This window comes from Chrysochloris asiatica, unplaced genomic scaffold (assembly GCF_000296735.1).
Source record: "Chrysochloris asiatica unplaced genomic scaffold, ChrAsi1.0 scaffold00184, whole genome shotgun sequence".
Classification (NCBI taxonomy): Eukaryota; Metazoa; Chordata; class Mammalia; order Afrosoricida; family Chrysochloridae; genus Chrysochloris; species Chrysochloris asiatica.
This window is the reverse complement of record NW_006408702.1, coordinates 2,178,618-2,204,728: the sequence shown is the minus strand read 5'-3', so window position 1 is coordinate 2,204,728 and position 26,111 is coordinate 2,178,618. Positions and strand designations below refer to the sequence as shown.

Sequence of the window (26,111 nt, the reverse complement as noted above, 5' to 3'; positions counted from 1 at the left end):
CTCTCACTTCATATCAGCTGGATGCTCCACTCTCTGCTCTAGTCCTCTGTGGCCATGTCCCTGTCTCTGTCCCTGGGCTCAGGAGTCTCCAGATCTTGCCATACTGCTGGTCAACCAGGTTAACAGGAGTTTATTAAACATGGTTGGACTTAGCTCACAGCGTCTCAATGCATTTTTAATTTGGGAGTCTTACTTTCATAGGGGCTGGGTGTCTTGATTGCTCTCTGATGCCTTGAAGCAGATTAAACAATATATACTATTTGTATATTTTTAAAGTTTTTTCTTATAAATAGGGTTAGTGTTATACAGGCTTGTTTGTAATAGAAGGAAGCAGAAAATCTCTCTCATTCTTTCATGATCTTATCAAGGATGATGGATTGACCAGAAGAGTTGACCCTTTGACTGTGTTAGCCTCAGTATCGAACAATCAAAAAATAAAAGGTTGGGCAATCAGTAGATAGACTTAAAAAGCCTAGTTCTATTACCTTTCTTCCATATCTAATTTATTTTTACTTATTAAGTGTATTAGTTATCTATTGATGCATAGCACCCCCCCACACACACACAAAAAAAACACAAAAACAAAACAACTAGTGCCATTTATTTGCTAATGATATGGGTTGGCAATTGGGGCCAAGCATAGCATAGCAGTTCTTCTGCGGTAGTGGTATTAGCCGCATTCAGTCATGAGTTTGTAGTCAGTTGGTAGATTGGTCAGGAGATGGTTTATGTCCCAGATGCCCTTATTCATATATTTGACAGTTGGCATCTGCTGTGTGGCCTCTCCAACAGATTCCTCATGTAGTGTGTATGCCGTCTCTACTGGAATCACATTTGTTCATATTCTTTTGATCAAAGGCTAGGATCAAGCCCAGGATCAGTGTGGGAAGAGACTGACTATGTAAGGGCATGGATATCAGGAAGTATGATTCATTAGGAACCATTAATGTAATAATCTATCACATCAATTAATATGTCTCAATTCAGCAAAAGTAAGAACATTACCCTCAACTGTGAGTTTATTAAGGAAAACCTTAGCTGTAGAAATTTCATTTTTTCACAAATGACTTTTTTAGAGTTCTTAATTGTGCATGCTTCAGTACTGCCCCATTTGACAATGGTCCTGTTCTGATTGCCACTCTCTCACCTGAAAAGAGGTTAGCACGTTGGATTTTGAATAGTTTTCAAGAAATATTAAACAAGAAAAACTGTACAGTCTTGCCATTGTTCTTAATAAGGATTTTAAAGTTATCTTTCTGTTCGCCTTTTAATGAATGAAAATAAGGTTATTGTACTTCTGGTGGTTAGTTAATATTTAAATAAAATATTTAACTTGATTTTATAATACGTGTTTACCTTGTTAAAAACAAAATAGCTTAAAATATTGTCTCTAATTTCTTTTGGAAGTTAGAGATTATAAATCATTATTTTATGGGGCTATTGAAATGTAAATATGCATATTGTTGTGGTTGTTAAGTGCCATCGGGTTGGTTCCAACCCATAGTGACCCTGTATAGGGTTTCTGAGGAGCAGCTGGTAACTTGAATCACTGACCTTGCAGTTCAAACCAAGCTTGTGGTGTAGCGCATGAACCCACAGCGCTACACCAGGACTCCTAAATATGTGTGACTACTTTGTTAATGTGTTGTTTACCTGGTGGCATTGAAAGTAACGTGTGAGTTTGTTTTGTGCCCCCACAGCCTTTGCTGTCGTCCCAGTACTGGTACTACATCCTGGAGATGAGTTTTTATTGGTCTCTGCTATTTAGCGTTGGCTCGGATATCAAGAGAAAGGTAAGTGTCTTGTTGTCTGCAAAGTTATTTTTATAGCTTCTTTAGCAACTTTCATCTCCTGTCCAAAACTCTGAACTTTAAATTGTGTTTTTATGTGTTTAGTTTTATTATTGTTAAGTGCCATCAAGTATGGGGTTTTCAAGGAGCGGTTGGTGAGTTTGAACCGCCAATGTTGTATTTCAAACCGACCTTGCAGTTCAGTGCTTCATCCCACAGTGCAGCACCAGATTCCTTAGTTTTGTTAGTTTTACTGTGTGTTTTGTTGCTTTTTTGTTTATTTTTATAGCACATGTTACTATGTGCTATTAGGTCAACTCTGATTAATAGCCGCCCTATATGGCAGAGTAGAACTGCCTCAGAGGGCTTTCCAAGAGCAGGGTGCCATGTCTTCTTCTACGGAGCAGATGGTGGGTTTGAACTTCCACCTTTTGGTTAGTAGCCATTGTCCCAGCAGGGCTGCTTTAGTGTAGTACATTTGTTGTTGCTATTAAGCGCAGTCGAGTATATTCTAACTCATGGTGTCCTGGCATAGGGGTTCCAAGTCTAAATCTTTGCAGGAGCAGAAACTGTAGCTTTCCCTCCGAGTGGCTGGTGGATTCGAACTGCAGATCTTGTGGTTATCAGTCCAGCACTTCTCCTGAAGAGTCATCACACTCTCCTGTATAGTACATACACTCAATAGTTCAGATCTACTCATGCTTTGGCGTCCTGATAAATATTTGTAGTAAAACAGTATAGAAACTAACTGTTTAATAAGAATAGAAATATCCATTATGTTGTCCGTTTCTTTTGGTTTCTTGAATGCAAAGAAAAAGTGCTGGTGGTTTCAGTTTGCAAACACATCTTTTAGTTACAGTCTATTTTAAATAATTATGTTTTATTTATTCAAAGACTTTGAAAAGATTTTCTTTAATTCTTCAAAGATCTATGTGAGGAAACCTTCCTTAGGGGATTAGTAGCATTGCTTTCTGAGGGAAACCGAGTCGTGGTGGTGGTGGTGGTGTGACATGGAGTTGCTTCCGACTCATAGTGACCCTGCACAGGGTTCCTGAGGCTGTAAATCTTTATGGGGGCAGAAAGCCTCATCTTTCTCCCATGGAACTGCTGACCTTGAGAGTTACAGCCCAACTTGTAACCACTACACTACCAATGCCTCCTTAGAATTCACAAAGTGAGCACTTTGGAGCCGGTTTGATTTTTACACATTCCTATTTGTTGTTTCAGCAAGCCAGAACCTCAGAATATAGTCACAAGCTTTCATCAGATACATTAGTAATACAGATGAAATGATACAAACTCTGAGAAGATAATTTATATGCTATACTCCATGTAAATGGTCTTGTAGTAAAATGTGAATGATAAAATGAAGTTTAATTCAATACAAAAGGGATAGAACCAAGATGGCTTGACTGAATGTATGTATCAACTTGTAGACTCTAAGCATGAAAAATCTGGTAAAAATTATCTCCTTATCTACATAACTCAATAATAGCTATAGATGAACTATTACTAACTTTAGTTTAGGCTAAGAATTCATTGATTCATTTTCTCAAGGGAGAAATTGAAAATAATGAGTTTTTAGATGGTCTTCATAGATAAACACATAGGTTGATCCTGTATTTGTCCTGCCTTTGTTTTTACAGTAGTTGATTTTCCTTTTTTATCATAGGTGCACTGAGCACTTTTTCAAAATATAAAAATATATTGTGTGTTTTGTAAACACATATCTTCAGAGGCATAAAATTATTGCCCCTTGAGCAAGTTGATTAAACTCTCTGAACTTGGTTTCCTCATTGGTAGTATAAAGTTTGATAGTAGTTCTTACGTCCTCTAGTTCTTCTGAGAACTAAGTAAATGAATCCACGGAAAGTACTTTTTGGTGTACATATAGTAAGTACTCAATAATTTAAGGTATTTTAGTAGTACCATGTTTACTCCTTTAGTTTGAATGTCAGAAAACTCGCATATTTACATTTATTTTTTAACAGCTTTGTTGCGATATAATTCACATATCATATAGTTCACCTACTTTAAGTATACAATTCAGTGGTATTTAGTATATTCCCAAAGTTCTATAATCATCACAATTTTAGAATATTTTATAACCCCATAAAGAAACCTTATACTCTTTGTTGTTGTGAAGTACCGTCATGTCAATTCTGACCAATAGTGACCCTATAGAGGGTTTCCAAGGAGCAGCCAGTGAGCTTGAACCACTGACTCTGCAGTTCAAACAACTTTGCAGTCTGACGCATTAGCCGATACATAGTGCCACTCCAGGACTCCTTAGATGTACGTATACAGTAGTAAAATTACTTGGCTCTATGTAACTCTATGTTGAACCTCTTGAGAAACTGCCAGTCTGTTTTACAAAGAAGCTGCACCCTTTTACATCCCTAGCAGAATGTGTAAGGGTACCAATCTCTCCATATTCTCACCACTAGTACTACCCTAGCCATCCTGGTAGATGTGCAACAGCAGCTCATTATGCTTTTCATTTCTGTTTTCCTGGTGAATAATGATATTCAGTATCTTTACTGATCACTTGTATATCTTCCCTAGAGAAAAATGTTTGAGTTATATTGTATATGTAGAAGGTTTGTTTATACTCGATTACAGTAGCTTTCCTTAGCCTAGCTTTTCTAATGAAGTTATTTCACTTTCATGTGCAGTAATTCTTATTTTAATGGTTGCATAGTTATATGGGCTTCCTTTTTTTGTTCCTTAGGCAGAGATAGAGAATAGATGTCAGTGCATGTAGAAATATGCCGTGTGCATGTCTAGTTGTGTCAGCAGATTTGAAGTTGTCTTGGGGACAGTGCTGTCCCATAGTTCAATGACTTCATCAATGAGAACTTGGTCACAAGAATTAAATTGAACTTTAAAATGAAAGTCAAGACACAGATGTGAATTTTTTTTCTATGACTGTTATTTTTCAGTGTTAATGGTGTGCGTTCATTCCCTCCATCTAGGATCACCTAGCTCATGTCATCCATCATCTGGCTGCTATTAGTCTGATGAGCTTCTCTTGGTGCGCAAATTATATTCGCAGTGGGACCCTCGTGATGATTGTGCATGATGTAGCTGATATTTGGCTGGAGGTAAACATTCACCATTTAAAAATAACTATACCCACGCAAACACTTGCTCAGGAAGGAAGATGAAATATTTGAAGAAGGAATAAAGCTTAATCTTTTAAAGGAAAACTTGAATGTATGATACTATAGACTCCCAAAGTTGGAAGGCACCTTATATCCACTCAAACTAATGCTTTAATAACCATTGGATACTTGCACTTCACCTCTCCCCCACTGATCTTCTCCATTGCTATAAGGAGTAAGTGATTCTTTTAATGACATTATATCCTAAAAAGAAAAAAGAATTTGAATGCTTTTAGAACAGAGAATATGAAAACAAAGTTTTTTTCTAAAGCCATACGTAAAAATGGCATGGTGGCAGCCTCTGACCTCCAACTTCACATGGTGAGAGGAGGATCAGCCCAAGACTACTTCCTATGAGGCGAAGTTCAAACCTATTTCTGCCCTCAAACCTTTGTACCAATTCTGTCACCAACCATTCCTCCATTGACACTCTGCTTCGCTACTGCTTCAGTAATATATTGCAACGGCCATACAGAACTCACAGATAAACTCATGATTATAGGCCGTACTAGGGAATTAGCAGGTTAAATTCCGTGTCAGAAATGACTTGGGGTACAGTTCCTCAATCAGGACGGACGCTTCTCCACTGCACCCAGAGGCATGTGTCACTGGATCTCAGCCTCTTGACCACACAACCTCTTACCCTCTGCCCTGCTCAGGCAAGTGTTACAAAGCTATTAGCTGTGCTGAGCAAATGCCCAGAGACACCCTGCTTGGCCAGCAAGCCTCAGATTGAAGGCACTGAAGTCTATCACCTCTAGCTCCAGGAGCCAGAGACAGTTTCCTGCATCAGCAAACCTAACTCCCCAGACAAGTGTCAAGAGACAAGCCACTGCACCAGCAAGCCTCCTCTCCAGAGGCTCACTCCATGGATCAGGAGGCCCCTCTGCTGCCTCACGTTGCTTCCGTGGCTCTGCTGCTGCCTCCTGTGTCACAGATGTCTGTCTCCTGGAGCTAGAGGTGATACCAGAGCATGGATCTCGAGTCCAAAGCATGAGCTGCACACTGCTGGCTGGCCTTTCTTGTGGTGTACTGGTTTCTGCTTACACCTCTGTCCAAACAGGCACCCTCTTCAATGTGAAGGTTCATGCTGGTCAAGAGCAGCATTTCCCTGAGCCACTTAGTTACTCATTAAAATATGCGAATTTACAACGAATCTTAGAAAATTGATAGTAACCCATGTTCAAGAGTTCCGCTTTACAGCTAGTGATTGGATGTAGGTTGGTATGAAAGAAATTCAATTCCATATAAAGCTGTTTTTTCAAATCAGAGTTCAGCAAAATTTGGTAAAAGGCCAGATGGTAAATACAGCATTGTAAGCCACATATAATCTCTGTCACATATTCTTGTTTTGCCTTTATTTGTTTTACATCTTTTTTGAACAACAAAAAAAACGGCTCTTAACTCCAGGGACAAACAGCTCAGTCCATGATCTGAGCTACAATTTGCTGACTCTAGATATAACCACAAGTCGTTTGAAGTCATTTTAAAGTAACTAGCTTCTGTTAAAATATTAACTGTACAGAATTTTGTTTCTACCTATATATAAATTCGAGTTGGACCTGTAAGTCCCTTTTTAACTGTGAGGATTATGAAATGCTTCAGGGCAACACATGCTTTAGCAAATGGAGGATTGTAGCAGCTTCTCCATGTGTTAATTTGTGCATCCATCTCTGTTATAGTTAACGTCTTCTCTGATCAGATCTCAGGAACTGCCTGAAAATTAAGACCACATTGGCCCTGCCTTAAGAATTGTATCCCACCCTTGCTTTGAAATCCTTCATTTGAGTTGCCTTTGGTGCATGTCCACTATAAAAGCAGCTTCAATGCGTTATTAAGAGGGAGCTAGAGCGCCCTTCCTTCCCCTGTCATTTACAAGACATAGTTGTCTATGTGGCTTGGGCAAATCACTTAATACTTTCTTTTCTTTCCTCAACTTAAGTCTTATCTATCCCTTATGGTATATCGTGCAAGTTAGCTCATTACTGTTTGAAGACCTGAGCCCTAATAAAATGTCAAACTTAACAACTTCCCATCACAGTCAGATGACCACCACTTCAATATTCGGAGTCCTGGGGTGGCACTGCAGGATAATGCGCAGGTCCATGAGGTCCATTTGAACCACAGGGTCAGCTATTGCAACTCAGCAACTGCTGCTTGGAAACCCTATACAGGGTCACTACGAGTCGGAACCGACTCGATGACACGTCACAACAACACCCGACAACTGCTACCTACTCTATCAGAAAATTTCAGCCTCAGCCTCTCACTGGTGGTGGTGGTGGTTATGTGCTGTGGAGTTGGGTCCAACTCATAGTGACTCTGCATAGGGTTTCCTGAGGCTGTAAGTCTTTACGGGAGCAGAAAGCTTCATCTTCCTTCCTCAGAAGGGCTCATAGTTTCAAACTGCTGATCTAGTGGTTACTAGCCCCACTCATAACCCACTACACAAGCAGAGTTTCATTATGTCCTCACTGGATACCATAATGGAGAAACCTCAGTGTAAACCAACCAACCAACAAACCCACCAAAGCAGCGCACTCGACTCAGCTGGATTCACTAATCGTTGTGCTGGCCGCACAGAGCTCAGAGCCCACACTACAGTCCCACAGGCCAGGCATGGGGTGTATTCGGGAAGTTAACAGGCTCCGGTGCAGGATCAGAAAACGCTCAGGGCACAGTTCTTCCAGTCAGGACAGCCTTCCTCAGCTCTGCTCTCTGCCTGGGCCGTCTGCTTTGCTTGGCAGTGTTACAAAACTCTTTTAGGGCTGCTGAGATATGCCCACAGACATACCACTCCACCATAAGCCTCAGTCTGAAGTCACTCAGCTCTAGCTTCGTGGGTCAGCATACCTAGCTGTCCCCTAAATAAGTGGCTAGACCGCCCCGCTCTGTCTCGGGCTCTGGCTCCTGGTTCTGGGGGGTGCTGCTTCTCTGCTGTCACAGTGTTCAGGATCAGGGAGTTGAGGGGCCACGGGACATGGACCACCCCTGGCTCTTCTTTGGTGGTTGGGAGATTCCCTCATTTTATACCCATGTTAGAATCCAAGTGGTTACAATCACAGTGAACTCTGTTAACCATCATGACTGAATCATGTCATCCTATCAGCATCTTCTCCCTCTGTCTCTTACCCAGACACATTAGGAAAGAGTCATTTGGTGGGAGTTACAAAGTTACAAAGGTATGTTGTTGTTGTTGCTAAGTGCTGTGGAGTCGGTTTTGACTCATAGAGACTCTGTTTAGGTTTTCCAAAGAGCGACTGGTAGGTTTGAACCACCAACCTTTCAGTTAGCAGTCTAGTGCTTATCCTACAGTGCCACACCAGGAGTCCATGATTAAGGCTGCTGTTGTTAAGTGTCCTTGAGTCAGTTCTAACTCATGGCAACCCTGTATAGGGTTTGCAAGGAGCGGCTGGTGAGTTTGAACTGCCTACCTTGCAGTTCAAATTGACCTTGAGGTTGAGTGCTTATGCTATGGTGCCATACCAGGACTCCAGGATTAAGACTAGAAGAGACGGTTTCGAACTCCTGACCTTGACATTAGCAGCCTGACTCCTAACCACTAAGCTACAGAGTTCCTAATTTGAGCAGTATGTTGTTGTTGTGAAGTGCCGTCGAGTCGATTGTAGCCCATAGCAGCCCTATATAGGGTTTCCAAGAGCAGCTGGTGATCTTGAACCACCAACCTTGCAGTTCAAACAACTTTGCAGTCTGACGCATTAGCCCACAGCGCCACACCAGGACTCCATGAGCAGTATAGATTATCCTAAAATAAGTTGGAAAAAATGTAGAGTTTGAAACTATTTCACCCAGACCAGGCTTTGGGATTTACCTAATGACCCCACGTCTTCTTTCATGTGTCTTCAAGGAGCTCCACTCATATCCCGACCTCTTTTCAATCCAGCTGTCTCTGAGTTCAATAGAAATAAACGGCCAAATACTATGCATGTTAAAATTAATTCTGCTACACTGCCTGGAGTCCCTGTGAAAGACAGGAGTAATTCTATAATCCTTTGAACATATCTCTTAAACCTCATTTTATGGAAGAGTTTAAAAATGCTTTTATATAAAGAGATCAGGGGACTAGTACAGGAGAACCTGTGGGCCAGCTCAACAGTTACCAGTATGGTTAATCCTGTTTCATCTAGTTCTCCATCCACACCTCGTACCCTTCCCAGACTGTTCTGAAGTAAATCCAAGACTTTATACTATTTCATTTAAAAATATTTACTTTGAAATGCGGTATCACTTTAATTATCTGAATGAAGCTTATTTCTTTGTTTTCAGTCTGCAAAGCTCTTTTATTATGCCGGATGGAGGCAAACCTGCAATTTCCTGTTTTTAGTCTTCTCTGCCATATTTTTCATCAGCCGCCTCATTGTTTTTCCCTTCTGGTGAGTAAACAAAGTGCTGTGCTGCTGTCTGGGGGGCAGGGCCTTTGCTCACTCACATAGTGAAGGCAGAGGTCTGCCTTTCCTTCCTAACATCGCTCACCAAGTTATTTGTGCCAAGTTCAATTGAAGAAAAGAATGTGAAGGATCCATTTTTAAATGATTAAAACAACATTCTCTCGTGTGGGAGGAGTCCTGGTATGGTGCTGTGGGATAAGCGTTAGACTGCTAACCATGACGTCAGCAGTTCAAACCATGAACTAACTCGATGGTAGTTACCAGCAACAGCTCCAATGTGGAAAAGCCTTATTATAAAGGAAGATGGAAACTGTGTAACTGAAATGTGAAGATATTGGATAAGCATCAACTCTTACTTTGCGATAAACAGATTTTCCAGTTACTTAATGACATTGTACTGAGCAATGAAATGATTCAATAGAATGTCTAAAAGAGAGGTGGCTTCTTTGTTAAAGTAGAATAGTTATAACCTCACGGCCAGCAAGCCAATTGCAACTCATAGTGATTCTTTATAGCGTCTCCAAGACTGTATATATTTGCTGGAGTACACAGCTGTGGAGTCCTGATGTGGTGCTGTCGGATAAGCACTGGACCACAAGGTCGGTTTGAACTGCAAGATCAGTGGTTCAAACCCACCAACAGCACCCTGTAAGCCCTATACAGGGTCGCTATGAGTCAGAACCAACTCGACGGCACTTAACAACAACGACCCCCCTTATCTTTCTCCTACAGAGTGACTGGTGGGTTTTAACCACTGCAGTTAGCAGGCCAATGTTAATCCTATGTTGTGGTTTTTGTTGGTGGTAAGCGCTGTCAAGTGAGTTCTGACTGATAGCGCCTCTGCATAGGGTTGGCAAGGAGTGGCTGGTAGGTTTAAACTGCCACCCTTGCTTAGCAGTCCAGTGCTTATCCTATAGCACCACAGCAGAATGCCAGAAAATGATAGGCTAATGGAGACCCTTTGCATGTTGCTGCTCTAGTCGTCTCCACAATCCATTATAAAGACTGTTGTTGTTGTTAAGTGCCATCAAGTCGATTCCGACCCAGAGCGACCCTGTATAGGCTTTCCAGTGCTATCAGGGATGTTCTGACTCATAGAGACCCTGTGTAGGGTTTCCGAGGCTGTGAATCTTTGTGGGAGCAGAAAGCCTCAGCTTTACCCCACAGAGCAGCTGTCCAGTGCTTATCTTCAAGACAGGAATGTCATCTCTATTTTATAAAAGAGAAAATTGACCCAAACAATGACTTGACATGTGGCTACTGATTGCTTCTTCATGGATCTCTTGTTTAGCCAAGGGTTTGCAATCTCCATGGCAACCATTCATTTGGTAAGCATACGTTTTCCATGTGTGATTGACAGAAACCAGAGTAAACATTTGGGGAAACCTTAGATGTTTTGAAAGGAATAGTTTATTGCAAGGAGGACCAGTTTGGGAACCTCAGATCCTCTCAACAAAAAAAGTAATGCTATTGTCCGAGGAAAAGGGTAAGAGACCCAGGTTCTGCACCGTGACTCCTAGGACAGACAGCCTTCTTCATAGCACCCACCGAGGGAAGCCAACCCTCCCTTTGAAAGCCAGTAGCATTCTTTAAGGCATGACGGGGTTTCTTGATTATGACAAGAGGACCTTCAGAAATGCCATAGAAAAATTCTGTTTCTCTTTTAATTCCATTTTTTCACAAACTTTTGAGACCCTCTCATATAAGAAATAGCTCAGAACATGCCTAGTACACAGTAAAGACACAGTAATACCAGCTATTATTACTGGTATTAATAGCAAGTAGACTAGAACTTGAAATTTAATCTACAATTGAATACAAATTACATGTTTCAGATTACTCTCCTTGGTTGATGAATCACATTAACATCTCCTTTGCTTTGACAGAGCAAGTTTGTTTGTGAAATTATAATATTGTATGATAGTAATTGGAGTCCTGGTGTGGCTCTGTAGGATAAAGCACTGAACCACGAGGTCTGTTTGAATTGTAAGGTAGGTGGTTCAAACCCACCAGCCTCTCCTTGGAAACCCTGTACAGGGTTGCTGTGAGTCGGAACTGACTCAACAGCACTTAACAACAACAACAAAATGATAGTAATTATCGATAGAGAAGTACTGACTTGAAGATAACAGCTGCAGATAAATCCTCAACAACAGGCGGAGGATTTTCAGTCTGACTTTCATGGCTCCCTGAATCCAACATTCCCCAAACGCACCACCTGTTCTAGTTGTCTGTTGCTGAATACCAAACCATCTGAAAACTTAGTGACTTAGAATAGGGCTTAGCAGATTTCTTCTATAACTGGCCAGAAAATTAATATTTCAGGTTTTGAGGGCCATATATCATCTCTGTTGTATATTTTTCTTTGTTTTATTTTGATACAACTCTTTAAAAAAGTTAAAACCTACTTTGCTCACAGACTGTATAAAAATAAGGTGCAGACCAGATTGTCTCCGTGGGTCATAGTTTACAGGCCTTTCTTTGAAAATAACAGCGTTGACTGATTATCATAATCTCTCATGGTTCTGAGAGCTGACTGGCCGCAGCTAAGTGATTTCCCCTCAGGACCTCTCCCATTGCTGCACTTTTACTCAGGTGGTGGTTGGACAATTGAAGTTTTCTCGAAGGCAACCTTATTCACATGGTTAAGATGATACAGATAAAATCAGCTGCTTATGCTGATTGTTGGCTGTGATGTCAGCTGGCCCTGTCAATTGGCACACCTACATATGACCTCTCTACTTGGCCTGGGATTCCTCATAACCCAGCATCTGAACTTCACAGGAAATGCTGTGTCTCCTTTTATGATCTAGACTTCTGTATTAGGCTGGGCTCTCTAGAGAAGTAAAACCAGTGCAACCTATATATATATGTATTGTTGTTGTTGTTAAGTGCCGTTGAGTCAGTTTCAACCCATAGTGACCCTTTATAGGGTTTCTGAGGAGCATCTGGTGAGCTTGAACCAATGAATTTGTGGTTCAAAGTGACTTTGCAGTCCAGCACATTAACTCACAGCACCACACCAGGACTCCATATATATGTGGGTTAATGCGCTGGAGCAAAGTCAGTTTGAATCTCAAAGTCAGTGGTTCAAGATCACTAGCTGCTCCTTGGAAACCCTATACAGGGTCACTATGGGTTGGAACCAACTCAATGACACTTAACAACATACACACACACACATATGCATATATTTATTTATTTATTTCTATATAAATAATAAAATAGAAGTTTGTATCAAGGAAATGGCTCACAGTTGTAGTGATACGAGAGCCCCAAGTACAGGCCAGGTGGACCAAGATCAGTGGGTAGGCCTGGAAGGCAGGAATCCCAAGTCAGGGCACAGAGCAGGATTTCAGTGCTGGAGCAGGGATGGCAGCATGGTGATGGGTGACCAAGGCCTGGGCAGAACTGGAGCCATGGAGCACACAAGCTGGGGAGACAGAATAAGGTGTGCACGGCCCTCTGGTGGGTGTCTGGTTTTCTGCGCACACTCAGTGGGAAGGCTCAGCAGGCAAAAACACAGTAGTAGGTAGGCTACTGGCTCAGGTTCAAAGAACCAGAGGTTGGAGGGCAACTCAGATGTGAGATCCAGATGCAGTGGGGAAGAGAGTGAGTCTTCCCTGCATGTCCATTATATTGGAAGCAGGTCACACCCCAAGGAAGCATACTTTTAGCTGATTGGCTGCTCAAAGCCAATCATCATAGAGTTAACTATCAAGTGCCAAACAACTGGGAATCCTGGTTCAATCAAATTGACACCGAACTGTAACTATCAGAACTTGGAAATCATATAATGTCACTTTCACGTCATTTCTTCATTGGAACCAGGTCACTAAGGCCAGATCATATTTAAGGGAAGGGAAATTAGACTCCATTTCTTGATGGGAATAGTTTCAAAGAATTTGTGGCATATTTTTAACACACATATGATTGTAGCTGTCAGTACAGAGAACTCTCTGAGAAACTCTTTTATAGGATTGCTGCTGTGGTTGACTTTTGAATTAGTAATGAATACCATGCACCTCAGATTTTTCCATAATGTCTCCAAATAAGCATGCAAGCTTACTCTGTCCTGGCAAACAACTGAACATTGTGGTGGGGCCGGGTGATTGGGAAGATAGTGTGTTACTTTGCTCTACTTATAAAACCCTAGATTTAAGGACTCATTCGCTGGCCAACATTTCTGGATATCAAGGAGAATGAGTTGCATGCATTTTCTTGATGTCAGCTCTTCACGAAGTCTGCCAGCCCACTGTACAGAGCAGCCATTACCTCTGTTGCTGTTTTTAGGGAGTTGCATTGCTAATAAACCACGGTTAATGGAGTTGACCATAAAACTTTTTTGCTGATAAAGATTTTTTATATACAGATGTTGACTGATCCTCATTATTTGGAAGGTTGAGAAAAACCTCACCAAGCTATTGGGTTCTTGGTGCAATCAACCTCCTGTGAAGTTGGTTTCAATGGTCTTTGAAAGATCACTGGATATAGTTGTAAACCAACTCAGTTAGAAAGAGAGTTTCTTTCAGTTGCACTGCATGGTTCTGGCTGACCTAGCCTTTCCATCAACTTGAAAGTGTTGCACAATCGTCTTGGTAGTGCCAAAAGGAAAAGTCAATCCCTTGTTTTAGTCTGGTTCCAGCAATCTGCCTAAAACTGTAACCCTGTAGATTCATTTTTGAGGACATTTTATTCTGTCCAAATTTGCTGGCAATTTTCTGTTGACCAGGCGATGTGAAGATAATCGATGAAATTGGAAGGCAACTCAGGTTATGTACACGGGAGCTTCAAAAAGTTCATGGGAAAAATATATCATCATTTTATTCCATTTTTCCATGAAGTTTTTGAAGCTCCCTCGTATTTCACACAATTCAGACATTTTAGAGGTGCTGTGGGAGGCAGCTTGCAACCTATTTGCTCTGTTCTTTCCAGTTGCTCTTGTTGCACATTTTGTGGGGAGCTAGAGGGTGCGGTGGGAGAAAGCTGACTGAGCTGAAGCCATGTAAGATTTGTCTGGAAGCTTTGAGCAAAAGAATGGGGATTTTCTCATTATACTTTTCTTTCCCTTTCTCTAATTTTTCTTCATTTCCCCTAGCCTCAACCACTTCTGCTTCTCCTGATGAGTCCTTCATCATTTTTTTCCTTTTCATATTTTTCGCCGTCTCACACAGACTAAAACTTTCTGGAAGTCTCTTTATGACTGATATCCGTCAATTCCACTGCTTCTCTTCTTATCTCTCCCTTTCTCTCTCTCTCTCTCTCTCTTTTTTGTTTTTAACTTTTTATCATGACTTGAGTAAGTTTACAGAATCAATTAGCTTTCCATTGAACAATTTATGCACATGTTGTTTCATGACATTGGCTGCAGTCCCCATACTCTAGCAGTATTCTTCCACTTTCTCCCTGTGGTTTCCATTCCCAGTCACCCTTCTCTGCTACCCCTGCCTGCCTTCTGGGCTTTGTGTTTTGGCAATTACTGCCCTTGTGGTCTCACATGGTTGTCTTGAAAGTACACTTCTCTGTGTGTTCTTGTTCACTGTAGAGGTCTGTGTGTTGTTTGGCTGAAAGCTGATCTCTGGGAGTGGGCTCAGCTCCAGGCTTGAAGGATGACCATGGTCCATAGCCCAGTAAGGCTGCTCTGTCCTTTTGCTCCCAGGACCTTCTGTGGAGATCTTGATCAGAGCAATTCGTATTAGTAGCTAGGTACTATCTAGTGTAGGCTGTGGTTCATGTGGTCAGTGAGCCCTTTGAACCCATTTTCTGTGTGTCTTTGATTGTCTTCACTAATCTTTGCTCTTGGTGGGGAGAGATCAGTAGTTGTACCTACGCTATTAAGATGCCAGTCGCCACTCACCACGGTAGGATGTAAAACATTGTGGACTATGTTATTCCAGTCAACCTAGATGATCTCAAGACTATGGTCCTGAGCCTCCAGGTCCACTGACTCATTCCCTCAAAATGTTTGGTTATGGCTGAGAAGTTTCATAATTTTGCCCTCTGTGTGCTCTCTTATCAGAAACTGTGATGGTACCATGGGTTAAGTGTTGAACTGCTAACAGCAATGTCAGCAGTTTAAACCCACCAGCTGTCTGTTCCTGTTAGAGTTACCATCTCAGAAACCCTAAGATGTATTTATAATCCACCCTATAGGTTCACGGTGGGCTGAGTTGACTCAGTGGCAGTGTGTTTTTTGGTGGGTGCCCTGTTATGCCCATGTATATATTTGCTGGAGTCCTGGTGTAGTGCTGGAGGATAAGCACTGGACTGCAAGGTCAGTGGTTCAAACTCACCAGACGCTCTTCAGAAACTCTACACAAAGTCTCTAGACAACACTTAACAACGATAGCATATATTTGCAGCATATACAAATACATGTACCCTCTGTCATACTTACATGCACCCATGCATGTTCTCCTCGTCACCTCCTCACATCTGTTCCACTTATACTCTTTCTTTTATACACATGATGGTGGTACTGCTAGTATGCCATGGACTTGGTTCCGACTCATGGGGACCCTGTGCAGGGTTTCTGAGGCTTTCATTTTTACGGGAGCAGAAAGTCTCATCTTTCTAATGCAGAGTGCCTGGTGGACTTGAACTGCTGACCTTATGATTAGTAGTAGCTCAAAGCATAATCCACTGTGCTACCAGGGCTCATATATATATGAGTAGCTGGTGGATTTGAACCGCCAACCTTGCATTAGCAGTCCAGTGCTTATCTGTGTATCTTACGGCATATATATATATATATATATATATATATATGTTATGTATCTTGGATACATACATACACACACACACACACACAAATATAAAAGGAGTCCTGGTGTGGCACTGCAGAATAAGTACTGGACTGTTAACCACAAGATTGGAGGTTCAAACCCACCAACCACTCCTTGGAAACCCTGTACAGGGTCACTATGATTTGGAACATATGGTTTCTGAGGAGCAGCTGGTAAGCTTGAACTGCTGACCTTGCAGTTCAAACCAACTTTTCAGTTCAGTGTGTTAACCCATAGCACCATGCCAGGACTCCATATGTATATGTGTGTGCATATATATATCATATTTGGTAAAGTGGAAGGTCAGTGAAGAGGAAGACCCCCCCAGTGAGATGGATTGGCACAGTGGCAGTGACAATGGGCTCAGGCGTAGCAATGATTATGAAGTTGGCCTGAGACTGGGCAGTATTTTGTTCTGTTGTCCATAGGGTCACTATGAGTCGGTACTGCCTCAATTACACCTAACAACAACAACCAAGTTCTTCAGACTCCTGATGTGCTGCTGTAGGATAAACACTGAACTGCTAACTTCAGGGTCATCATTTCAAAACCACTAGTGCTCCTCCGGAAACCCTACATAGGATTGCTATGCATTGGAACCAACTCCACAGATATAAGAACAATAATCAATTTCTTCAGTCTAAAATTCATTAAACATGCAATCAAGATGCATTTGATGACTACTGGTGATTGGAATGTGAAAATTGGAAACAAAGAGGAAGGATCAGTAGATTGAAAATATGGCCTTGGAGACAGAAATGATGGTGGGGATTGTGTGATAAAATTTGCAAGACCAAGCACACAGGACTGCTGACCACAAGGTTGGCAGTTCAAAACCACCAGTTGCTTCATGGAAACCCTAAACAGTCTCTATGAGTTGAAACTGACTCAACAGCATATAACAACAACTTCATAGCACTTCTTCTTTGCAAATTCCTTTTTCAACAACATAAATTGTGACTATACACATGGACCTCACCAGATGGAATTGACAACATCTGTGGAAAGAGACAATGGTGAAGCTAAATATCATTCGCCCAAAAAAAGGTCAGGAGTTGACTCTGGAACAAGCCATCAATTGCTTATATGAATATTTAAGCTGAAGCTAAAGAAAATTAAATCCACAAGAGGCAAATTATGACCTTCAGTACATCCCACCTGAATTTACAGACCATTTCAAGAAGAGATTTGATGCTTTAGACACTAATGACCAAAGACCAGAAGAATTGTAGGTTGATATCAAGAACATCATACATGAAGAAAGTAAAAGATAATTAAAAAAAAAACCAGGAAGGAAAAATAAGACCAAAATGTATGTAAGAAGAGATTATGAAACTTGCTCTTGAATGTAGAGAAATTGAAGCAAATGGAAGAAATGATAAACTTAAAGAGCTAAATGAAAATGTCTGCGTGGATCCTAACAAAGTATAAATAACATTGTGGAGAATGGGAATTACAGAATACTTAACTGTGCTCATGAGGAACCTATACATAGATCAAAAGGTAGTTATTCAAACAGATACTGAATGGTTCAAAGTCAGGACAGTGATGCATCAGGGTTCTATCTTTTCTATGTACTTATTCAATTTAAGCAAATAATCTGAGAATGCCTTGCTGAGTAAATAAATAATCTAAGAAACTGGATTACATGAAGAAGAACTTGGTATTAGTATTTGAGAAAGACTTATCAACAGTCTGTCTCATCAACAAATGACACAGACTTGCTTGTGGGAAGTGAAGAGAACTTGAAATATTTGTGAATCTCAAAGTTACAACCAATGTAATCTTTACATTGTACCTCATTGTAAAGAAAACAAAAATTCTCATAACTCAACCAATAAATAACATTGTGTTAAACAGAGAAATTATTGAAATTGTCAAAAATTTGATTTTGCTGTAATCCACAATCAATGCTCATGAAAGCAACAGTTAAGAAATCAAATGGCATTAGGCAAATATATTGCAAAAGATCTCTTAAAACTGTTAAAGAGCAAAGATATCACTTTAAGGACTAAGATGGCCCTTACCCAATCCGTGGTATTTTCAGCCTCCTCATATACTTGTGAAAGTTGAACAATGAATAAGGAAGACTGGAGAAGAATTGATGCATGTGAATTACACTGTTGGTAAAGAATATTGAAAGTATCATGGACTGCCAGGAGAACAAACAAATCAGTGTGGGGAGAAGTACAGTCAGAACGCCCCTTAAAAATGAGGCTTGTGAGACTTTATGTCATGTGTTTTAGTAGAGGCTCAGTGACAAAGAGGAAGACGCCCACTGAAATGGGTTGACACAATGGCTTTAACAGTGGGCTTCAATGTGACAATGATTGGAAGGAAGGGTGGGGCAGGACTGGGCAGTGTTGTGCACAGGGTCACTATGAGTTGGAACCTAACAACCATTCTCACCCTCCTTTTCTAAGTTGTTCCACCCCCATTAGCATAAAATCACTGCCCCTAGATTTCCTATCTAATCTTTGGATTTGTTGTTAACTTGATATCGGCTAAGTCTTAAAACAGCCCAATGCTTAAGGTAGACCTTAGCAAGTTAATTTAAACTACTGTTTAGTTTTAAAGGGGGATATTTTTGATATAAGATTCAAAGGTTGTCTTAGTACAATAATTTCAGGAGCTCATCCAGCCTCCATAGATCCAGAAAGTCTGAATTCCTTGAAAATTTGAGATTCTGTTCTACATTTCCCCCCTTTTGATAGGATTCTTTTATAGAATCTTAGTTCAGAGTGTTGAGGTTCAGTAATAATACACCATCCAGTTATTCTGATCTCATGACAAAGGAGGCAGTTATTTGTAGAGGCAATTAGCCATCCTTTTTATATTTGTGCAGCTGGGTCCCTTCTTCTTGCCTACTACGTGGCTGTCTAGCTGATCCTTCCTCAGTGTTCCTTATAATTGCATTTCTTTTCTAAGCAATGTTACTTATACAAATTAGCAGAAATGGAAATTGGCATTGGTCAAATTTCTTTAATTGACTCATAACCTCATTTATTTATACTTTTATTCAAAAGCATTTAAATCACATGCTGTGGTTTTCACATTGTATTCACATAGATGGAGGGAGTCCTGATGTAGCATTATACAGTACTGGCCCAAAAGTTCGATTTGAACTGCAAGGGTGGTGGTTCAAACCCACCAACCTCTCCTCAGAAACCCTATACAGGGATGCTATGAGTTGGAACCGATTCGGCCTCACTTAACAACAACAATTCACAAATGTTGTTTAAGATGATGATTTTTACATATCATGTGCATCTGTCTACTTGAATATCATACAAATACCAGCAGAGAATCATTAAGCTAGAAAAACCTTCCTTGGGTCAGGTAAATAGTTTCCCTGACTAGTCACAATTGTCCCCCATAAATAACAAGAATAGCTACTTATTTACTCTAGACTGGTAGTTCGAAAGGGAAGGAGCACACTGTTTTGCTGATTTTGCAACCTGAACTTGAACGGTCTGCTTCATCTTAATCTTTCAGGTGCTTCATTTCCTGAATCAATTCAGGAGATGTTGTGGAAAATTCAAGAATGAGTAAGACACAGTTTTTATTTTCAAGGAGCTCAAATGGCATGTTTTTTTGACAATGAATGTGACACCATTTCTCTTCGATTTGTCATTCCCAGCATAGTAAACCATGTGATTGTCAGATTCAAAATGGCCAATATCAGTCCATTTCAGCTCACTAATGCCTAGGATATTGATTTTTATGTATTCCAGTTCATTTTTGATAATTTCCAATTTTCCTAGATTCATATTTCATGCATTTCATGTTTTGATTATTAATGGATGTTTACAGCTGTTTCTCTTCAGTTTAAGTTGCGCCCCATCAGTAAATGAAAGTCCCAAGAGCTTTACTCCATTTGCTTCATCATGGTCAACTGTACTTCGAGGAAGCAACTCTTCAACCTGTACATTGTTGGTGTTGTTAAGTGCCATCGAGTTGGTTCCGACCCGTAGCGACCCTGTATAGGGTTTCTGAGGAGCAGCTGGTGAGCTTGAACCACCGACCTTGCAGCTCAAATGGCTTTGCAGTCTGGCACATTAACCCACAGTGCCATGCTGAGCAAATAATCCGAGAAGCTGGGTTTTATGAAGAAAAACATGGCATCAGGACTGGAGGAAGACTTATTAACAACTTGCGATATGCAGATGATATAATCTTGCTTGCTGAATGTGGAGAGGACTTACTGATGAAGATACTTACTGATGAAGATCAAAGACCACAGGCTTCAGTATGGGTTGCATCTCAATGTAAAGAAAAAAAAAAATCCTCATTACTGAACCAATAAACAACATTCTTATCAATAGAAAGAAAAAAAACGGAAGTTGTCAAAGACTTCATATTGCCCAGATCAACCATCAACACTCACGGAAGCAGCAGTCAAGAAATCAAACGACGTATTGCATTAGGCAAATCTGCTGCACAAGACCTTTTTAAAGTGTTGAAGAGCCAAGATGTCAGCTTGAGGACTAAGGTGCGCCTGACCCAAGCTATGGTATTTTCAATAACCTCATGTGCATGCGAAAGCTGGACAGTGAATAAGGAAGACCATACAAGAATTGATGCTTTTGAGTTATGGTGTTGGAGGAGGATATTGAAAGTGCCATGGGCTGCCAAAAGAACCAACAGATCTGTGTTGGAAGAAGTGCAGCCAGAGTGCTCCTTGGAGGCCATGATGGCCAAACTTCTTCTCTCATACTTTGGACATATTGTCAGAAGAGACCAGTCACTGGAGAAGGACATCATGTTTGGTAAGGTGGAGGGTCAGAGAAAAAGAAGAAGACCCCCAGCGAGATGGATTGGCAGAGTGGCAGCATCAATGGGTTCAAGCATGGCAACAATTGTGAGGTGGGCCCAGGACCGGGCAGTGTTTCATTCTGTTGTGCATAGGGTTACTATGAGTTGGTACCGACTTGATGGCACCTAACAACAACAACAGCATGAAACCTACTGAGGTATTGGAGTCCAGGATAATGCATTGGACTGCAATGTTGGTTTGAACCACTAGGTTTTCAAAACACAGGAAAGAAAAGGAAAATCTGAAACAGTGCTCGTGTTCACAGGTGGAAGACAAGAGTGGGGACATGCTGACCTTTTGTTCCTCAAAAGGCCTGGAGCCTTGATCCTGAATGATGCGTTATGGACCGTATGGGTTCTCATAATGCCAGAGTCAACTCCCGGGCCCAAGAGCACTCAGAGCTCTCGTGGGATGCATAACACACTCTGTGTAGTTAGTGAAGGAAAGGGGGACGCATATAGTATAGGAATGGCTACACTCCCTTGAGCTACTACTCCGGACGTGCAGCTCAGAACTAGATGTTCCATGAAGTATAGTTTTGGTTTTTTGAATGATGGCGGTAGATTTCCCGTGAAGTATACTTTCTTATGAAACTCAACTGACCGTGTCTTATTCAGGAGGGAACCTTTAGGGGTGCTCCTTCCCTCAAGCCCCTTGTGCTTGGATATGCCTTTGATAAATTTATGAAAGACAGCTACAATTGCCCTTCTCTAAACTGCAAAATTTTAGAATAAGGGACCTGGTTCATGATTTAGTCCTATCTGTCCATCTGGAGCCCTGTTGTGGCACTGTGGGTTAATGTGTTGGACTGCAAAGTCCCTTTGAACCACAAGATCACAGGTTCAAGCTTACCAGCTGCTCCTCAGAAACATTGTACAGGGTCAGTATGGGTCAGAACCAACTTGACAGCACTTAACAACAACAACAATCTGTCTATCTGGACCCATGGTGTGGCGCTATAGTACCAACACTGGACTACAAACCAAAAGGTTGGCAGTTCAAACCCACCAGCAGATCCTTGGAAACCCTATACAGTATCAATATGAGTCAGAACCGACTCAACAGAACTTAACATTAACAACAATATCTGTCCACCTATCTGTGAAATTATCTAGAAATAATTTCAAACTTATAGGAACATTTCAAGTGTGTTACATGTTAGCATGTAGCCTTTACTCAGATGTATCAGGTAGCATGTTTTCATGTTTGCTGTCATTCAGTGTGTCTTTCTCTATATGTCTCCTTCCTTCTTTCTCTTTATATACATGTGTGTATGTAAATATATAGATTGGAGTCCTGGTGTGGCACTGTGGGATAAAGCATTGGACATCAAGGTCAGTTTGAACCACAAGGCTGGCAGTTCAAACTCACCAGTTGCTTCTCGGAAACTCTATACAGGGTCGTTGTGAGTTGGAACCAACTCAATGGCACTTCACAACAGCAACAATATATATATTAATTTATTTAGAAATAATTTCATTTCTAAATGAGTTCCCGGAGCCTTGTTCTTTGCCAATGCCTTCAGTGTACCTTGAACTTCTTCGTTCATATACTGCCTCTTGAAATGGTTGAACATTGACCATTTATTTGAGTTAAAGTGACTCTGTATTGCTTCCATCTTTTGATGCTTTCTGTATCATTCATATTTTGCTCATAGAATCCTTCAGTATTGCAAGTCCAACTTTTTCTCACCAATACAATTTAAAATTAAAAAACCACTTTCTTAATTAGTACCCATGATTGTCCTATGTCCTTTGAGAAAATCTATCAATATAGCCCACTGGAAATCTCCAAAAACAATCATGTTAACCTTCTGAGCTGACCTTTCTGCCTTTAATGTAACTGGCCCAGCAGATGTCCTCAGAAGCCTCTGTTTTGATTGTACCTTATCGTTTTTTTTTTTCTTTCTTTGAAGTTACTCTAATTAAGACAAATGAACAAAGGCATTACTGAAAGAGCTTGTCTGTAGTCATCCGCTGATTGTAAGCTTAAATAAATTTTGTTTGGAATAAACCCACGTATGTGTGAACTGGAACCATAGTAGCCATCCATACATTTTGATGTACACTTTTATATGTCTTTCTTTTGGAACCATTTGAAAGTTGCAGGCATCATTAACTCTTAGTTCTAAATGCTTTACACTGTATATATCAGTGTAATTCCTAAAATAAGGACACTTTCCTAAAATAAGGACACTCTTACATAATCACAATATCATTGTCAATTTTAAGAAATGGATCACGCTACCATCCTTATTCCTGTTTTGGAGTGGTGTCTTTCATTGCTCTTTTCCTTAATACTAGGCCCAGTCCAGAATCGTATTTCATCTAACAGTCATCCAACTGGAACCGCTCCTTAGCCCTTCTTTCTCTTTCATCTCAGCGACAGTGTGAAAGTGTTCAGATCCATATTTATTTTCAGCTGAGGTGCTCAACTATTTCTAGGATTACACTAGAACTAGTTATATAAGAATCAAGACTAGAAACAGGACACTTTAAACTGATTCAAGAGAAGAAAATGACCAAGATCCAGGCATATTATACACAGATCCTCTAATTAGGTTGTGACCAAGGCAAACCATCTGGAATGAGGGGAAGTATCAGCATGTCCATAGTACAGAGACGAAATGGAGTCCCCTTACTCACTGATGTTGTTGTTGTTGTTGTTAAGTGTCGCTGAGTCTGTTCTGACTCACGGTGACCCTGTATAGGGTTTTGGAGGAGTGGCTGGTGAGTTTGAACTGCCAACTTTGCAGTTCAAACCAAGTGCTTTAGAATTTTATCTCTAGTACAAAATACATTGTAGATAGGTTTCAAATTCATTTAGTACATTAAGAGCAGGGATCATTTGTCTTCATTAAGTTTTAATTATTTTCTTCAACTGCCTTCTCACATTGAAATATAAGACATCTCTGATGTAGACAGTCCATGGTAGTGTGCCATGGAGTCGGTCATAAAGACCCTGCATAGGGTTTCCGAGGCTGTAAATCTTTACAGGAGCAGAAAGCCTCATCTTTCTCCCATGGAACAACTGGTAGTTTCGAACTGCTGACCTTGAGATTAAGCAGCCTGACTCGTAAGCACTATGCTACCAGACAGTCCACTTGAAGAGCCAGTATTTGTTATCTTAAAAAAGCTCAATGCTGACATCTGTAATTAGCAAGAACAAAAGGCCTTCAACTTGCAGTGTTCATCAGAAAACGACAATTCCATGGTGGCTGCCGTATTTAACTTAGTAAAACCAACTGCTGTGTATACTAACAATGTGTTTTGTTCAAACCATCTAAACTGATTGAAGTACTTAAGATGATATGTAAAACTGGAAACGGAGAAAAAGCCTAGTTTTACGATCCAAGTCTACAGGAGTCATTGATCCGTTTGGGAAGATTGAAGCCCAGTAGACAGGACCCATCTCGTTCTCAGGATTTAGGAGTACAACAGTCTTTTGTCATCTTTTTGCAAAAGGAAAGTCCACTCAACTTATAAGCCAGTGATTGATGGCAAAGTATGTGTGTTTGTATGTTTGTGTGCACACATGTTAGGGAGCAAGTAGGAAAGCTTACTGCTTTCTTCTTCTATTCTTCTTTTATAGAAACAGGAGAAAGGAGAGACAATTGAGGAGATTGAGAGATGAGACTCTCCTTTTGTGAGGTCCCTGGGTAATAGAAAGCGGTCCTGTCATTTAGTGGCAGCACTCATAACGTGCTGTCACCAATGTCCAGTGCCTAGTCCCTTTCAAACCCCTCGTGCACTTCTGTGGCCTCCTGGCCCCTTCACAGGATGTTCAGTCCCCACACGGTCTCCACTCCTCATAAGCCTACCCTCCTTCTCCCGCATGGCTTCCTCGCCCTTGCCACTACTCCTCAAGTACCCAGCCAGTTCAGCAGCACCGTGTTGTCAGTGTTGTGCTAAGTGTGTTGTTACTGTGAGCTCTGTGCAGGAGAGGAGAGAGGGTGCTGGTGGGAGAGTAGCTATAGTCACAGCAATAGTGAAACCAGTCCTGCCTCGAGTGGATTCCAACTCCCAGCCACCCTGGACAGGCTCTCCGAGGCTGTAAAGCTTTACAAGAACAGACAACTTCATCTTCATCCCTGACCTTGTGGTGAGCAGTCCAGGGCATATTGTGCAGAGCCACCAGGGCTCCTAGTAGTAGGAATAGTGACTAACATATTTGAGTGCTTTCTATACGCTGAACTCTTTACATTGATCAGTTTGTTTAACCCACTGTGGTGGGTGTTGTTATTCTCATTTTACAGAAGACACTGAGGCCCAGAGAGGCTGTGTACTGAAGCTCTCAGGGAGCCATGGTCCAAATGCAGCAGATACCCCAGTCCATGCTTTGGACCTCTTTCTCCTCTCTGCAGAGGTTCAGCTGTCTCAGAGGCACTTGCATTTTCATAGCAGTCTCTGCTGTCCCTGGAAGGACCCAGTCGACAGGTTGGCTTCGTTCCATCTGGTGACAAAGGAACAGGACGCTCCCTCACATATGCAGGTCACAAGAGGGAAAAATGGTGATTCTGTGGTCAGTGGGTCACTCTCCTTTCTAAGACTGGCAATGCTTCTCATTGAATTTGTAGTGAGACCACATTCCCAACCTTGGCTTTCAAGGCCCAAATCTACCTCCCCAGCCTTGTCTTGTAGATCCTTCCCTACTGCTTCTTTCTCTTAAGCCATTTGTTGTTGTTAGGTGCCATCGAGTTGGTTCCGACTCATAATGACTTTATGCACAACAGAACGAAACACTGCACCAACCTCACAATCATTGCTGATGTCACTGTGCCAGTCCATCTCTTTGGGGATCTCCTTCTTTTTTGTTGACCTTCCACTTTGGCAAGCATGATGTCCTTCTCCAGGGACTGTCCCCTCCTGATAATTTGTCCAAAGTATGAGAGAAGGAAGTCTGGCCATCTTGACTTCTAAGGAGCATTCTGACTGTACATCTTCCAACACAGATTTGTTAGTTCATCTGGCAGTCTCTGGTACTTTCAGTATTCTCCTCTAACACCACTGGACCAATAAATAACATTCTTGTCAATGGAGAAAAGATTGAAGTTGTCAAAGACTTCGTTCTTTTTGGATCAACTATCAACATTCATGGAAGCAGCAGTCAAGAAATCAAACGACGTATTGCATTAGGCAAATCTGCTG

General features: G+C 41.1%; 1 protein-coding gene across 1 annotated transcript in view; it reads left to right on the top strand.

The window, feature by feature from the left end:
- Positions 1-26,111, top strand: part of CERS3 (ceramide synthase 3) — an 81,780-nt gene that overhangs the window by 42,884 nt on the left and 12,785 nt on the right. Inside the window, exons 6-8 of the mRNA XM_006872153.1 lie at positions 1,701-1,793; positions 4,766-4,894; positions 9,242-9,348. Coding sequence (XP_006872215.1) covers positions 1,701-1,793; positions 4,766-4,894; positions 9,242-9,348 — 329 coding nt within the window. The remainder of the gene's footprint in view (positions 1-1,700; positions 1,794-4,765; positions 4,895-9,241; positions 9,349-26,111) is intronic.